Source organism: Molothrus ater, chromosome 19, assembly GCF_012460135.2.
Source record: "Molothrus ater isolate BHLD 08-10-18 breed brown headed cowbird chromosome 19, BPBGC_Mater_1.1, whole genome shotgun sequence".
NCBI lineage: Eukaryota > Metazoa > Chordata > Aves > Passeriformes > Icteridae > Molothrus > Molothrus ater.
The window spans coordinates 3016001-3032182 of record NC_050496.2 but is presented as its reverse complement, the minus strand read 5'-3'; the positions used below and the strand labels follow the sequence as shown (position 1 = coordinate 3032182).

Below are 16182 nucleotides of genomic sequence, written 5' to 3'. Positions count from 1 at the left end.
TTTTTACTGCAGTTCTGCAGTCTTTCATTAGCAAGGCACAAAAATGGATAACTATCACTTGTTGCAAGGTCTTTTAAGGCTAAACTATCCAGTTAAGAAATGACACCTAAATGATTTTCACTTTTAAGACAATAACTGATCACTCAAAGTCCACAATGCAGACTTTTCTGTCCAATTACAAAATACCACCCAAACCCATGAAGAAGAACAAGGAAGCCTTCTCCAAGGCCTCAGGTCAAATGCAGTGCTCTCCTGGGAGTCAGAGTCTGTCAGCACAGAAAGTGTAAAATTCTCAGCATCCAGAGCTCCAACAGCTGAGTGTGCAGGGAACAAGGAGTGAGGGAGCTTTGTTTGTCCTCTCCTGGACAGGACCTGAAAGTTCCAGGCCCACAAATCCCAGCCCTGTGCTGACTGTCCCAGCTGGGATCAGGAGCAGAGCCCCTCAGCTCAGTGCAAGGGGATTGCTCTCCCCAGTGAGGTGAAAACCAGTTCCTTTGTCACCTGATGCAAGGTGGTAACTGGTAGTGGTCAGTAGGTGTTAACAGTATGCACAGGTTTCTTTTCTTAATTATTTTTTATACCTTTTCTACTAAAATACTAGTGAGATGTCAGAAGTTCCATTACAAAGAAATATCATTCAGATGTCTGTCTAAATCCTCTGAGCTTTGCAATCCTTATTTCATTCTTCTGGCATGAACAACCTCTTTATCACTGACTTTGGCAGTCTGCTCTGCTGCCAAATTTTTCCCTACTTTCTTTTAATTTTAGTGTATCCTTCTGTCCTTTTATTACAACTTGCACTGGTAGTTTCAGAATTCTTGGTTTCCAGATATTTGGCTTATAATGTTTTTTGATTTGTTGTAGCCAAAGATGTAAAATATAAAGACAATTTTGGGGGTAAGGACATGGTTCAATATGACACCACAGAGGAATATCAGGCAGTAACAGAATATTTTGGACTGTCAGTTAAGCCTTTAAATCCCAGTGGGCCTGTAACAAGAGGAGGAGGAGGCTGCGAGTCAACACCCCAACAGTGGTTAAGAGTGTTTCTAATTAAGATTTCCATCTCAAATTAAGAAAACCAGTAGAAAAGTGCTGGGAAACAGAATTTTGTGAAGGGGGGAGCAGCTCCTGCTGGGTCACAGCAAGAAGGAGTTAAAATCACCTGGAGCTTGTCTCCCATGCCTTCCCCTGCTCAGCCACAACTTGCCCAAGAGATTTTTATTTTTGCCTGGTGCTGTGGGTTCTGCTCTTGGGATCAAGAGATGTCTCTGAGCCTTTGGGCTCCCTGGAGCAGGGAATTCAGTGTCTGTGAAGTCTCTTGTGTTTAAACCAATTCTGAGCATTTGGATGTTTCTAAAATGGCAACTAATTATATGGCAAGGGCTATTTTAGAACTTTGGAAACATGTGTGTGTTGGTTTGTGACAGTAATTATCAGATAGACAATGTAACTCTTAACAGATTTCTTTAATAGCAAACATGCACATGAAATTCAGCTTTCAGTCAAGCACAGTTAATTATAGGAGGCTCCACCAAAACCAAAGTTATTTGTCTAAGTAAAAAAAGGAGGAAAGTTTTGGAGAAACAGACATTTTGGCTGCTAGCTGGGGTCAGAGGAAAATTCTTATTCAATATTTTAATTTTTTTTTTAAACTCCTGGTTGCATTTAGTTATGAAAAGTTGGAACAGTTCAGTTACATGCAGCTCCCTTCCCTTGTTACCATCTGACAGTGTGTTAAGGGAAACCTTCTGCAGTGTTCTCAAACTGTGATTGTGAAATGTTCACTTTTCTGTGACCCTCCAGTTTTCTTTAACATAAAGGCTAAATTATTCCCCAGGGCTTTAGAAAGAAGATGAGCTAATTCTCTCTTGAGTCAGCTAGAAAGGCAAGGTTGGGCACTTACACTTGGGAGTGTATGTGTGTGGTGAATTACTTTTAATATCTAAAATGTGATATAGAAATTAGAATTGATGTGTTTTACAATGACTGGTATTCAAACTACTCTGTCAAAATCTGTAGCATTCTTTGCTCAATATCCAGAGACTGATTTAAAACATTGATAGACAATTTTAAGAATGATCCTATTAAATGCATATGAAAGACGCAGCTTTTTAAAATTGTGGATGGGGGAAAAAGATTATTGGAATATGTGTTCTTGCAGTGATGGGTGTATTCTTGTGACTCTCTTCCCTCTCACTTCAAAAATATCTGTGCACATAGACACGTGGACATGGAAGTCAGAAAGAAGATTCTTGCATATCCTGCAGGACAATCTGAGTTCAAATGTCAGTTTGTCTTTTAGTCATCCCAGGGAATCCACAGGAGAAAGGCTCTGTTGTAACTCCGTGGTCAGGGGCAGTTTGGCTGCAGCTAAAATTGCTCTGCAGTATATTTAGCAAGAGTAGTTCTTTGTTTGGCTTTTTAAAGAGATTTTCTGGAATGAGCCATGTGGGGTCTCTGAAGTGTTGTGGTGGCAGTGGGGCTGCTGGAAGAATTGTAGCTCAAGCCTTGGAAGTAATCTGGAAAAACAGAAGATGTCATTCCCTGTGGGATTTGGCACTCTGCTCCATCACCATGGTTCAAAGGGCACTTTCTCTGTGTAAAAGAATCTCCTAATTATACATCTGGCCCACAGTGATGCATATTTCTTATGGCTGCATAAAACCCCTCAGTCTGTGGAGATCAGATGTACAATGCTGGTCTTTCTCCAGTGCACAAACCCTGCAGTTGCAGGAGGAGCCAGGATATAATTTTGATATAATTTCATTACTGTTGAACTACATTACATTCTAAATTTTGTTTAAGCACAGAATGTCCTGTGATTCCCTTTCCCCCTAAAGAATGAAAATTGCATTTTAAAGTGGTATAGAAATTGTAAGTAAAGCCTTCAGAAAAAAAGAACAACATATTCTGAACTCTTAAAGTTCCTCCCAGGCAGTACCAAAGCTGTGTTACTGTGTAGATCTCACAAACAAAAATATTGGGATATTAGTAGATTATATTCTAAAACATCTGGTTACTGGGACAAATTGTATGCAAATCAATGCATATTTGGTGGAAGAAAAAGGCCCAAAATCCTCTTTTCTTCGTTGAGAGTTCTTGAGCAAAATACACTTGAGAATAATTCCAGGCATTCTTTTCTTCCAGAGAAAAATAATGTGAATTATGATATTCCTGCTTCATGTAAGGCATCACTGCTGAAAGTACAAACCAGAGCCCTGATGTGGATCAGGTGTCTTAATCACTCATGTGTAGCTGAGATTTTGGATGTAACAGATGCTCTGTTACAAACTGGAATTAGCTTCAGCTGATTCTTTTTCACCGTATCAGTCCTCAAAGCTGGTTTTACAAGTGCTGCAGCTTTGTTCTGCAAAGCTGGCTGGGACCAGTTTGGTGAAGGTTTGTGTAGAACCACACCAGGGACCTGCCCAGAGCTGCAGGAGCTGGAGCTGGAGCTGCTCTTGCCCCTCCCTGTGCCCTGGTTCTGGAGGTTGAACCTTCAGGGCTTGAGTTCTCTTGATGCCTTGTGCAGGCTGAGCTGGAGCAGAGGCTGGGCAGAGTCACAGAATAAAGCAGGGATTCATTCAAAGGATCTCCTCCATGGATCCACCTTGGGCAGCACAAGAGCCCAGCCAGGGCTGCACCCAAGATGAACCAAAATGGTCCCAAGATGGACACGGGGTCTCTCCCTGGGATCAGTTCTGCTCCATTTGCATCTTGCAGTTCATTGTCCCATTCCAGCTTTAGCCCATCCAGTCCCATCCTTGTTTTTCTCTCTCCAGCCCACGGGGTTTGTGCTCTTGGCTGAGATTTGGATCATTTGTCCTTGGTCCCCAGCTGGAGCAGGAATTGTTTATTTCCCTACTCTGTGCAGAGAGCTCATCCCCTAATAAGAAGCCCAGACCCACACACTAAAGCAGCACAGAATGTGAAAAATAGAAAAGCCAAAACCTGAGGTATCAGTGTCACCAGGTGCAGGGTGCCTTTGAGCTCAGTTCTCTGCTCTGTTCATCTCCTGGCCCTGCAGGATCTGCTCTTGCCCTCAGTGTCGGGGCAGTCACACCTTGGCAAACCCTGGCTTTGCTCTTTCATAAGATCAAGGTCATTCTCAGGCCTCCTCTTAAATTTGTATCCAAAGTTGTCCCAGTTCCAGCCCATTAACCTCCTAATTTCCTCTCCCAGTCCTTGTGGAACCCCAGGGAAAGGTAAATGTCACATGTTTGATGCAGTGTGAATTTGTGTTCTGCATAGATGAGGAAGACATTTGGAAATATTCTCCTCTGCAAATACTCAGGAGCAGTTAAGATTACAGCTCAGATACTGAGGCTGGGACAGAAGCAGCTCTCCTGAGGAGGAAATAAGGATTTAACCTGCTCATGTCATGTTGTAATGCTGGAGATTCTGCCAGTACTGGGAAAATGCCCCATTTTTTCAGTCTCCCAAGCAGTTACATGATGGATTGTCCACACCTGTATTTTTGTATTGTTTAATTGCTTGTGCTGTCCTCATTCTCCAGTGTTTCTGATATTCTGCTGCTCTGCCTTGGTTTGGCACAGCTCTGGGGCACCTCACCTGGAGCTGTGCTTGTTGCCCTTTACTTCCATGCCCTTTCTTGCCTTTTCAAGTCATTTGGATCTGCAGAGAAAGCACTGAGTCATTCAACTTCCTCAAAAAAATTGGTGAGAGATCTCTGAGGTGGTTTAAGACACAAAAGAAATAGGAGAGAAAATGACAACACCTAAGATTTTTTTGTAAGATGGCATTTTCTCTGCTTGTTGTTGATCTCTGCTCTTGGAAGGTGTAAAGATAAAATATTTATAATTTATTTATAATAGTCTTAAATGCACAGATTGTTTTAAAGGGTTGTATATAACAATTAAGCAGGTTTTGAATTTTCAGGAAATCTCTCTTACAATTGTATATCCTGTGAAGCCCTTTCAGTGTCAGGACCCAGTTTATACTGGGCACACTGGGGCACACACCAGTGCTGCTTTTGGAGTGTGAAAGAACCACACTGGGTTCAGTTCAGTGTAGCTGCCTTGCACAGATTTTATTGAGATTTGGCTGTCATTCTGAAACTCAGAATAACTGAATAATTTCTCCAAATTGCTCGACCTTTTTAAAGAAATATTTCTGCTCCTGCACTGCCCAGGATGTTTCAGTACAGAACAAAGTGGGAAGGTTGTGCCTGTGCTGTTTGCAGGCTGAAGCTTTGGGAAAATAGTTCAGAGCTTTGAGCCAAGGCTGAATTGTTTCTTATTCTTGGGTACTGATGCACTCATAAATGTTACTGATATGAGTTTTGTTAGATAAAATGTTTAAATATAGATTCCGCTCATTTGCTTTTGGGAAGACACTTGTGACGTTTCTCATCCTCGTCCAATATTTTATTTTCTTTCCTTGATAAAATGGTCAGGCTGAGGAGAAGAGGATTCCCAGAGGGCTGTGCCTGCTTCCCTTCCACAGCAGCTCTGGGAGGGAGTTGGCCAACTTAAAAAGGAGAAAAACCCAAAAGTTTGCCAACTTAAAAAGGAAAAAACACCCAAAAGTTTGCCAGCTTAAAAAGGGAAAAAAACCCCAAAAGTTTGCCAGCTTAAAAAGGGAAAAAACCCAAAAGTTTGCCAGCTTAAAAAGGGAAAAAAACCCAAAAGTTTGCCAACTTAAAAAGGAAAAAACACCCAAAAGTGGCCAACTTAGATTTGCCAAGGAAAAGTTTGCCATCTTAAAAAGGGAAAAAACCCAAAAGTTTGCTAGCTTAAGAAGCAAAAAAACCCCAAAAGTTTGCCAACTTAAAAAGGAGAAAAACCCAAAAGTTTGCCAGGTTAAAAAGGAAAAAACCCCAAAAGTTTGCCAGCTTAAAAAGGAGAAAATCCCAAAAGTTTGCCAGCTTAAAAAGGAGAAAATTCCAAAAGTTTGCCAGCTTAAAAAGGAAAACACCAAAACCCCCAAGTTTCCTTGGAAGTGGGTTAGTGCAGGTGAGAGAGCCGTGGCCTGTTGGGTTTTGGTGCTGCTGGAGGGGTGTCCCAGGGCAGTCCTGCAGCCCCTGTTGTTGGGCACTGGCTTTTTCCAGTCCTTCACTGGAGGTTCCTCGTGTTGCAGCTCAGATACTCTGCCCAGAGCCTGTTTGACCACATGAAGAAGATCCAGAGTGACCCCAGTGCCTTGGGGAGTTTTTGTGAGACGCTGCTGAAGGTCTTTGAGGACAACCTGAGGAATGACCGGTAATGCTCATCCTTGGCTGTTTTCCCTTTAACCCTTCTTCCTTCCCTTCCCTTCCCTTCCCTTCCCTTCCCTTCCCTTCCCTTCCCTTCCCTTCCCTTCCCTTCCCTTCCCTTCCCTTCCCTTCCCTTCCCTTCCCTTCCCTTCCCTTCCCTTCCCTTCCCTTCCCTTCCCTTCCCTTCCCTTCCCTTCCCTTCCCTTCCCTTCCCTTTCCCTTCCCTTTTCCCTTCCCTTTTCCCTTCCCTTTTCCCTTCCCTTTTCCCTTCCCTTTTCCCTTCCCTTTCCCCTCCCTTTTTCCCTTCCTGTGGCACATCCAGTGGATGCCCAAGGCACATGGATTTGCTTTAACAGAGCTGTTTGGTACAGCAGGAGCTGTAGTAAAATACGAAACCAAGGAGTGTTGGCAAAATATTTTGCACATTCAAGTTTTTAAATCGTGGAAGGGTTTGGGTTGCAGGGGGCTCAAAGCTCATGGACACCTTCCACTGGCCCAGGTTGCTTCAAGCCCCTTCCAGCCTGGTCTTGGACACTTCAGAGGATGGGGCAGCCACAGCTTCTCTGGGCAATCTGTGCCAGACCTCCCCATCCTCACAGGGAAGAATTTCTTCCCAATATCCCATCTAAACCTGCTCTTTTGCAGTTTGAAGCCATTCTCCCTTGTTCTGTTGTATAAATAAAATACTAAATATAAAATAAAATAAAAATAAATAATATATAAAATAATATATAAATATTATAAAGTATAAATATATAAATATATTATTTATATCATATATAAATAATATATAAATAATACATAAAATAAAATATAAATATAAAATATAAATACAGCTATAAATATAGATATAAATAAATGTAATATATATATAAATATTTAATGTATAAATACTAATTTATATTGATTATTATAATATTATTTATATTAATTATTATTTTTATTATTTATATTAATGTATAATACCTATTGTATTTTTATTTTGTTTCCTGTCTCAACTGTTGAAAACATGGCCATGGTTATTCCAGCTGACAAGTGTTGGTTCATTTGGTCCTGTAACTTCTGATACAGTTAGTGGAATACATTGTTCATATTCTAGAAAACAGATTAATATTTTCTAATACTGTCAGTTGTGTTTTCAGGACCCTACAAATGTAAAGCAGGGGTGTTTTTAATTATGTTTTTTCTTTTTGGCTGGGAGGGAATGTCCCCGTTCAGCCAACACACACAAAGTACTGAGCAGCCCTCCCCTGTGTAAATCAGAGCTCTAATTTACCTGTGTGTAGGTATGTAGGAAGTTTCCTTCCTTGCTTCTGATTAAAAATAGGATATATCTGTATGCCAAGAAGTGTATTTACCTTGTTGAATCATTTTCTTTCCTCAGGGTGTCTGTACCTCTGCTGACAATGCTGGACCAGATGCTGGCAAATGGCTGTTTTGATATGTTCACTGAGCAAGAGAAGTAAGTTGCTGGAATTCTCTTTGGTTTATTTCCCACTGTGCATCAGAGCTCCTCAGTCTTGCCCTGGCTGCCGCTCTGGGGGTGCACAGGGCTCCAAGTGTGAGCCTATATTGCAATGCCTTAACTTTCCCCAAGTGGGACAAACAGCCTTGAAAGGGTCTTGGCAAAATCCTTGACTCTCTTGTCTGTGTAGAAGTTTGTTACTTGTTCCCTGTTTGCCAGCCAGGACATTAATCAAATGCAATTTGCATGTTTCACCTGGGATTCTTGGACCAGTATCAGATCCATTCTTCATTTCCCGGCTTCCTAAATCCCTGGAGCACATTCCTTGCTGTACTGGGAGCCCTGAGCACTGGCAGTGTCCTGTGAGGTGCTGCAGAGCCCTCTGTGCCTACAAGCTGTGGTTCCCCCAGTCCCACTGCTTTGCTTAATGTGAATATCTCCAAAGATGTGAATTAAAATTCTGATAATAATAAAAAGTCATGTCCCGGCTCTTCCACCCTGAGCTCAGTCTTGTGGAAAGTGTTGAGTTTAGGAACAGGTAAATGTGAGTGAGATATTCCAATGTGAAATCATGGGGCTTTGCAGATGTTTCAGAAAAGAATGATTTGAATTTCAGTAATATTAAAATCTATTCCACAAGCTCTCCCAGGCAGCATCTTGGCACATCTGCAGGTATTTACAGAATTGTGCAATCCTGCAAGCACAGATACTGCATTGGGAACTTGTTGATTCAAGAACTGCTCACAGCAGATCAATCTGAAAAGCTTTCATCATTCTGAAAGTTTTGATTGAGCCCACTCTTGTCTTGAAGTGTGGTTTTAGATAATATTTCTGAAATTGCACGTGGCAGTCCCTGTTTGAATGAGAATTTAAAGTGAGTCAAAGACAGATGGAGTGAATATTGTTCACTTTGATAATTGTGCCACTGATCTGGGGCTTCCACACAGGCTCCAGCCATCCCTGCTGGGGAAGGTGAGAGATTATGGGTGGAAATTCCAGTCAAAGTCTTGTCTCCAGGTCACTGAACAGAAACCCAGTGGTAGCAGCAATGCCTTTGCTGTGTGAGTGACTCACACTCAGCCCTGTGGTGCCATTGTGATGCTTTGTGTAAAAGCCTTGAAATAAAATCCAGGGCTATTATGGGGGAAAAGATTTTGAAGCTGATCCAGATGTATTTGCCTCCAGTTTGATGATGAAACCAAAAAAGAAAATGAATAATGAAGCAGCCAAGTGGATCATGCTGGTGTCAAGGGAGTGAAATGCTGGCCTGGAGTGCAGAACTTGTGACCATGCAGAGCCCAGGAAGGGCAGAGCAGTGGGGAGGTGGCAGACAGTTAAAAGATGGAGTTTAATTCCTGCATGTGTCAGATTTGGGGAATGTGGGTGCCTCCTGTGCAGAGCTGGCCATGGGTGAGTTACTGCCATGCTCTGTGTGTGGATCAACTCGTGATGGGGAGCCCAGAATTCCCTTTCATGCATTTTGTTACTCTGCTAGGTCCTTTGGGTGTAGTTAGGGATGGATCCACTGCTCCAAGGCCTGCCTGCCCCTGCTGTTGGATGTCACCTGCTCCTTTTTGAACAGAAAAACCTGACTTTGGGTCTGCTCTCTGGAATGGAACCATTTGCTCCCTTTCCAGAGCAGCCTCCATAAAAATGTGTAAGAGCATCCCAGGGTGGGTGGGAAAATGGAGACCCTGTTTGGTGGCATGGAAAGGCCACATGTGCCTGCAGTGTCAGTACAATGTGCCTCAAATACAAGTTGAGATACAAGCATGTATCTCATGTATTTTCCTTGGGATGTTCAGCTCCCATTTCATTTCCTTCCCTCATTGTTTTTTTACCATGTTGGGCTGAATGGAGTTTTAGCAAGGGAATTGGCATCTGGGATGTCTGTCAGGATTATACCTAAACCAGCCACCAAATAGGCAACTGCTGCCTTGTAAAAAAGTGTTTGCAAATGCATTTTGAGGTTTGAATGGAAACTGTGCTCTCCCACAAATTTATTTTCTGATAAAACATCCACAGTGCAGAATGGGTAATACCCAAAGTGCTTAAATTAATCAGGATTAGGAGCAGGATCAGTTTGACCCTTGTGAGTGCTCCAGTTAAAACCAGTTGCCACAGGGTGTCACTCCTGCCTTGCACAGGTGGAACCCACCAGGCATTTTCCTTCCTTTTCACACCCTGCAGCTTGTACAATTTAGAATATAAAGCTCAACATTTCTGGTGTGGTTCTACAGCTGAGTCTCAGTGTTGGGGGAGCTCTGTGTGGCTGGTGTGTGATCTCTGTGCCAAAGGACAAGTGAGCCCTGGTGTTCTGCTCCTCTCTCCTGGTTCGGATGTTTGTGCTCAAGGAAGGTGGATTTACCTTGTGTGGAGCAGCAGGGATGGGGTGTGTGGGGTGAATACCTGTCCTGTGGGGCTGGAAACGAGTCAGCTTCAGTGTCACCAGGGTCATCAAAAGGCTTCCAGGACTGGCTCCTCTGTTGTGCTTGGCTCAGGGGAGAGAACTGCTGTCAGGAATATTCCAGTTGTTATTTCCTACCTGTCCTGAGGTGACATCAACCTGCTTGTCCCTCCTGCAGACAGGAGTGGTTTGTGGCACTGCAGTGAGGGGCACTGCAGAGATGCTCTGGCTGAAAAGTGCCCCTCTCCCACTGAGCTTGAGGGGTTTCCTCAGTCCCACCAGTGCCAAAATAGGGAGGGAAGGGAGGGAAATAGGGAGGAAATAGGGAGTGAATAGGGAGGGAAATAGGAAGAGAATAGGGAGGGAAATAGGGAGTAAATAGGGAGGGAATAGAGAGTGAATAGGGAGGGGAATGGGAAGGGAAATGGGGAGGGAAATAGGAAGGGAATAGGGAGTGAATAGGGAGAGAAATAGGAAGGGAACAGGGAGTAAATAGGGAGGGAAATGGGGAGGGGAATAGGGAGGGAAATAGAAAGGAAATAGGGAGGTAATAGGGAGGGAAATAGGGAGTAAATGGGGAGGGAAATAGGGGGAAGTAGGGAGGGAAATAAGAAGGAAATAGGAAGGGAATAGGGAGGGAAATAGGAAGGGAATAGGAGGAGGGTTTCTCCTGGCAGCAGGGCAGCTGGGTGCTGGCTGAAGTGCTGGGGATGCTGCAGCATCACTGACTGACTGCTGCTCCCACCAAGCAGGGCAGCAGAGCCCTCAGCTCTGTGCTCACACAGCCCAAACCCTCCTGATTCCATCCCAGAGCAGTTTGTGGAGCTGTTCTTGTGGCAGTGCAGGGAGTTTGTGGGCTGGGGGCTGCTGGAGGCAGCGGGCACAGCTTGGAGCAGAGCTCTCAGAAATGCACTCTGGGCTGCTGTGGCCTCTCCAGTGGCTGCCCTGAAAACACAGAGGTGGTACCTGGCTGGTGGGGGGACCCTTGAGGACAGGGAGGACAGAGGAGAGTGAGCTGAGGCCACTGGCATTGGGGTGTCACTGCTCACAGCTCCTGTGGCTGCAGGCTCCTGCTGCTCCCTGGGTGAGGGATCCCCAGTGCTGCTGGGGCTGCCCTGGGGGCTGCTGGCTCCTCACAAGTGTGGTAAGGTGGGAATAATACTCAGTGCCATGAAAACAGAACAGCCTTGGAATGGCAGCTCAGGATCTCAGCTCTCTGGGGTAATAAGTGGTAATAAATGGTAATAAATAAATTCTACATTTCTCTCTCCTACTCCTACATGTTTGTACTTTACACACTAACAGAAGCACCCATGTATTCTGTGTTTTTCTGGTGATCTTGCAGTGCTTTAAGAAAGTCTGTGTCCCCATTGACCTCCAGCTGATAATTTCCATGTATCCATGATAATTTCCATGCATCCATGATAATTTCCATGTATCCATGCTCCCTTGGATTGGTTTTTAAGCAGTTTTACTGCTCTCGCATGAACAGCTGTGCAGCAGAGCTGGCAGGGGCTGGTGGCAGCTCCAGCCTGGCAGTGGCACTGCTCAGACCCAGATCACCTGGAGGAGGGACAGCAGCACCTCTGGCAGTGCCACGTGTCCCCAGTTCACAGAATGCACAGAGAACTTTCTTTCCCCAGGGCTGATGCTGTTCCTGCTGGCACAGTGCCCACACAGGAGAAGGAATTTTCTCAATTTCCTTTACAGAGGCCAAGCTATTTGAGTCATTTGAGATCACACACAGGTTAAGTTTGGTTATTGCAAATGTAGAATTGGCAACCAACAGAAAGGAAAGTGCATCTGTTTTAAACACAAAATGCTGCTCATGAGGTTCCATGTTTTAAATTTGTTCCAGATGCTCTTGTTCCAATTGGTCTCTTTGTTGCTCCCCTTCTCAGTGATGTCCCTGCTGTTCAACCAGTTTAAATCTCACCTAATTCACTGGATGGCCTGGCCTGTGCTGAGAGGCAGGCATGCACTGCAGGGATTGTAATTAGCTCTCTACACAGGGAATTTGTGTAATTGGGGTGGGAGGAGGAGAAATTCCACCAAGGTAAGACAAAATATACCTCAGCATTCAGGGAGCTCTTCCCTCACCAACCCAGACAAATCCATGCCTTGGATGGATTTGTCTCATTCATTCAGATATCTTTTGTTCCACCATGTGTAGAATTCTTCACCTCAGTTTACCAAGGTTTATTGTTCAGGTTTTTTAAACAGGTCACTTTTTGCCAGTATGTGCCAGGATTTTGTTACAAATTTTTAAAGAGTCATTAAAAACCACTAACTTTTGTCTGGAAGACTCTACAGAACAAGGCATGTTACCTTAACAAAACATCTTGACACTCTATAAACATCATTTTAAACTTATTTTAAATGTTCTGCCCTTCAACAGATGACAGTACCCAGCTTTCTTCAGTAGTTTTTATCCACAGCTCTGAATTGCAGTAGCAGAAAATGAATGTTACTATTTTTGCTTTCTGCTTTCCATACACAATGCAGCGAGGTTTCCAAAATACACAGCCTAGAAGTTATTGTGCTCACTAGACAAATATGAAATAGTTTCTTTTGCATCTATGGCACTTCAGCCTTGAGTGTGGCAAGTAAAAGATTAAATAATTTGAACTGAAATAAAAGCATTAGTCCCTCTTTCCTTCTCTTTAATAGATCCTTGGAATAACTAACAGCACTTGTGTTTGTACGAGTGTCTGGGAAAGAGCTGTGAGAATCACGTTTCCCAGACTCTGTGGAAAAAGAAAAGAATTTGCTAAATATATTTAAAGATGGCTTCATGGCCTGTCCATGTAATAGAACTGTGAGCCCTGTGTTTAATTACGTTGTCTGGAATCACTGAAGGAATTTGGGCTGTGAAATGGTGGAGTAGCTAAGAACAGCATTCATCTCCTTTTATTTAAATTTGGTTGGAGACCTTAGGGAATGACCATGATGATTTGGGCTGTAAATTGGAGTAGTTACGAACAACATTCTTCCCTTTTTATGTAAAGTTTGGTTGGAGACCTTAGGGAATGACCACGATGATACACAGACTGAGTAACTGTTATTTGGCTATAGGATAATGTAATTCCTGACATGGTATTTCTGATCATTCCACACTGCTTAAACACAAGCCATGGCAAGGCAGTTATCCTTGACTGATAACTGTTTTTTGACTTTTAACCTGTTTGGCTAAAAGGAGTTCACTCCCCAGCACACAGATGTAATGTAAATATAAATAATTAATAATAATTAAAAACAAAAGGCTCAGGAACTTGGTGGCCAAACTCTCCTGAGCTGCTGGGGGAAGCACAAACCACCCTGCAGTGTGTCTTGCCTTGCCTTGGAATGTTAGTTTGGCATGCTGACAATCATGAATTGTCTTTGAAATTCTGCTGAAACCTTGTGCTCATCTTTTTTTTTCTTTCTTTCCCATTCTCAGCCATCCCTTCCCAGTGAAGTTGTTCACCCTCTGTAAAGAAGAGATCAAAAGGTCCAAAGACATCCGGAAGCTTCGCTCCAGCATAGGAGTGTGAGTTAATGAAATCAATCTTTTCTCCCAGAAAGTGAGGAGTATTTCACTTGCCAGATGTAACAGTGAGGTCTGGTTGATGTGGAATTTAAATGGAAAATACACACAGATCCATGTGATTGAAGGCTGTGGGAGTCTCATAGTTCTGGATGGTTGAAGTGAAACATATGATGTGATAAAGATGAACAAGGTTTAAAATTTTATAGTCCTAAAGATGCTTAAAGGGAATAACTTGCTTTTTCTTTGTAGAGAAAGAAAAAGGAATCATCTGCTTTTTCTTTTTCCCCTCCCTGCCTTTTTCCCAATGTCCATCTTCATCCTAGTTCTCAAAACTTACTTGTGCAGTTATAACACAAGATCTGGTTGTTTTCTGATATTTTCTAGATTTTGTGGCCTGATTCAATTTCAAGGAGACATGAGAGAGAAAGTTTTCTTCCAGTTGTTTCTCCTCCTTTGCCATCCCTTCCCTATAGTAAGTACTGAAGACTTTGCACATTGAAAAACTGACAAATGAAAAAGTATTTTACAAATTATTTTACAAATGAAAAATAATTCAAATGTGCCTTTTGGTGCCTTCTCTTTGTACACTAAGTCTGAGATGCAGACAGTGTGCTGAACTGTTGGTAAGAGAAGACTGAAAAAACCAAAAGTCCCGTTCATCTCTCAATCCTGGCACAAAACTTTTTAGGGATCTCCCCATCAGGGGGATCCTTGGGGGGTTTCCACAGTGGGGCACTGCCCAGGCTCCCCAGGGAATGGGCACAGCCATGGGGCTGCTTTGGACACAAGGACAGGATGTGACTCCTGGGGATGGTCCTGAGCAGGGCCAGGGGCTGGCCTGGGTGAGCCCAGGAGCTGGCCTGGATAATCCCAGGAGCTGGTCTGGATAATCCCAGGAGCTGGTCTGGATAATCCCAGGAGCTGGTCTGGATAATCCCAGGAGCTGGCCTGGGTGAGCCCAGGAGCTGGTCTGGATAATCCCAGGAGCTGGTCTGGATAATCCCAGGAGCTGGTCTGGATGAGCCCAGGAGCTGGCCTGGATAATCCCAGAAGCTGGCCTGGATGGTCCCAGGAGCTGGTCTGGATAATCCCAGGAGCTGGCCTGGGTGAGCCCAGGAGCTGGTCTGGATAATCCCAGGAGCTGGCCTGGATAATCCCAGGAGCTGGTCTGGATAATCCCAGGAGCTGGCCTGGGTGAGCCCAGGAGCTGGCCTGGATGAGCCCAGGAGCTGGCCTGGATAATCCCAGGAGCTGGTCTGGATAATCCCAGGAGCTGGTCTGGATAATCCCAGGAGCTGGTCTGGATAATCCCAGGAGCTGGCCTGGATGAGCCCAGGAGGTGACCTTGATAGTCCTGTGCAGGATCTGGCCTGGATAATCCCAGAAGCTGGCCTGGGGATTTTCCTGTGCAGGAGCTGGCCTGGATAATCCCAGGAGCTGGCCTGGCTGGTTCCTGTCGGTCCCCTGCCCTCAGCAGCCCCTGTGGCCCTGGCCTGGCTGGTCCCTGTGGGTCCTTTGGCCTCAGCAGCCCCTGTGGCCCTGGCCTGGCTGGTCCCTGTGGGTCCCTCAGCAGCCCCTGTGGCTCTGGCCTGGCTGGTCCCTGTGGGTCCCCTGCCCTCAACAGTCCCTGTGGCCCTGGCCTGGCTCTTTGCTGCCCCTGCCCTCCCTGCAGATCAGGAAGACCACGGCCAGCCAGGTGTACGAGATGCTGCTGACCTACAGCGACGTGGTGGACCCGGCCATCATGGAGCAGGCCATGGCCATCCTCAGTGACACCAACTGGTGAGTGCAGTGCTGCCCCAAAACGCCCCTGTGCCCTGGAGTGACCAAAATTCAGTCCCTGTGAAAGCTGGGGGGAGGAAACTGTAAGAAGTGATAGCTCAGGTTCAGCTCTTTATTGCTTCCACGACAGCAGAGCTGCAAGGAATTCCTCTGGTCTAAAGAGCTCTCCAGGATCCTGGCCCACTGCAAGGGGATGTATAAAATCACCATTAGATAAAGTAAAATAGCCATATTTTTCTAACAACATAAAAAGGGAGGAAATCTTGGAAGTTTTCCATGAAGCAGAGACTGGGCTGTGCAAACAGTCAAACTTCAAGTGCACAGACAGTTTCTTGGCATTTACAAGCACTGGCAGGATTTGGGGAAAGGAAGGATCTCTGCAAGCTGGAAAACAACAGAATTAGCAGAACAGCTCAAATCTCCCATGAAATGTAATTACTCAACATGCTACAAGCCTTGTATTCAAGCAAAGATTTGGAATTGGAGCAGTTTAGATGTTTCCCAGGATAGGATGGCATGAATTAAACAACCACTTCATAGAATGTAATTCTTTTTTGTTTTTTTTACTTACCTCCTTCCAGGGGCAGGGGAAGAGGGTCTTGTTCTTCCTGAGCACGATCCAGTGACTTTTAGAGCAAAGGAATCATTCCATGAGCACCTGTGCAGTGACAGGAGCAGGGAACCACCATTTTTGGCACTGGATTTTCCCCTTTCTGCAAATTCTAGCATTGGGCATTATTAGCTAGGCAGGTTTGAGAAAATACAGAATTTTAAGATAATAA

At 44.4% G+C, this 16182-nt stretch overlaps 1 protein-coding gene across 1 annotated transcript in view; it reads left to right on the top strand.

The window, feature by feature from the left end:
* Positions 1 to 16182, top strand: part of TBCD (tubulin folding cofactor D) — a 125228-nt gene that overhangs the window by 104976 nt on the left and 4070 nt on the right. Inside the window, exons 34-38 of the mRNA XM_036394383.2 lie at positions 6103 to 6224; positions 7602 to 7679; positions 13529 to 13618; positions 14003 to 14090; positions 15291 to 15400. Coding sequence (XP_036250276.1) covers positions 6103 to 6224; positions 7602 to 7679; positions 13529 to 13618; positions 14003 to 14090; positions 15291 to 15400 — 488 coding nt within the window. The remainder of the gene's footprint in view (positions 1 to 6102; positions 6225 to 7601; positions 7680 to 13528; positions 13619 to 14002; positions 14091 to 15290; positions 15401 to 16182) is intronic.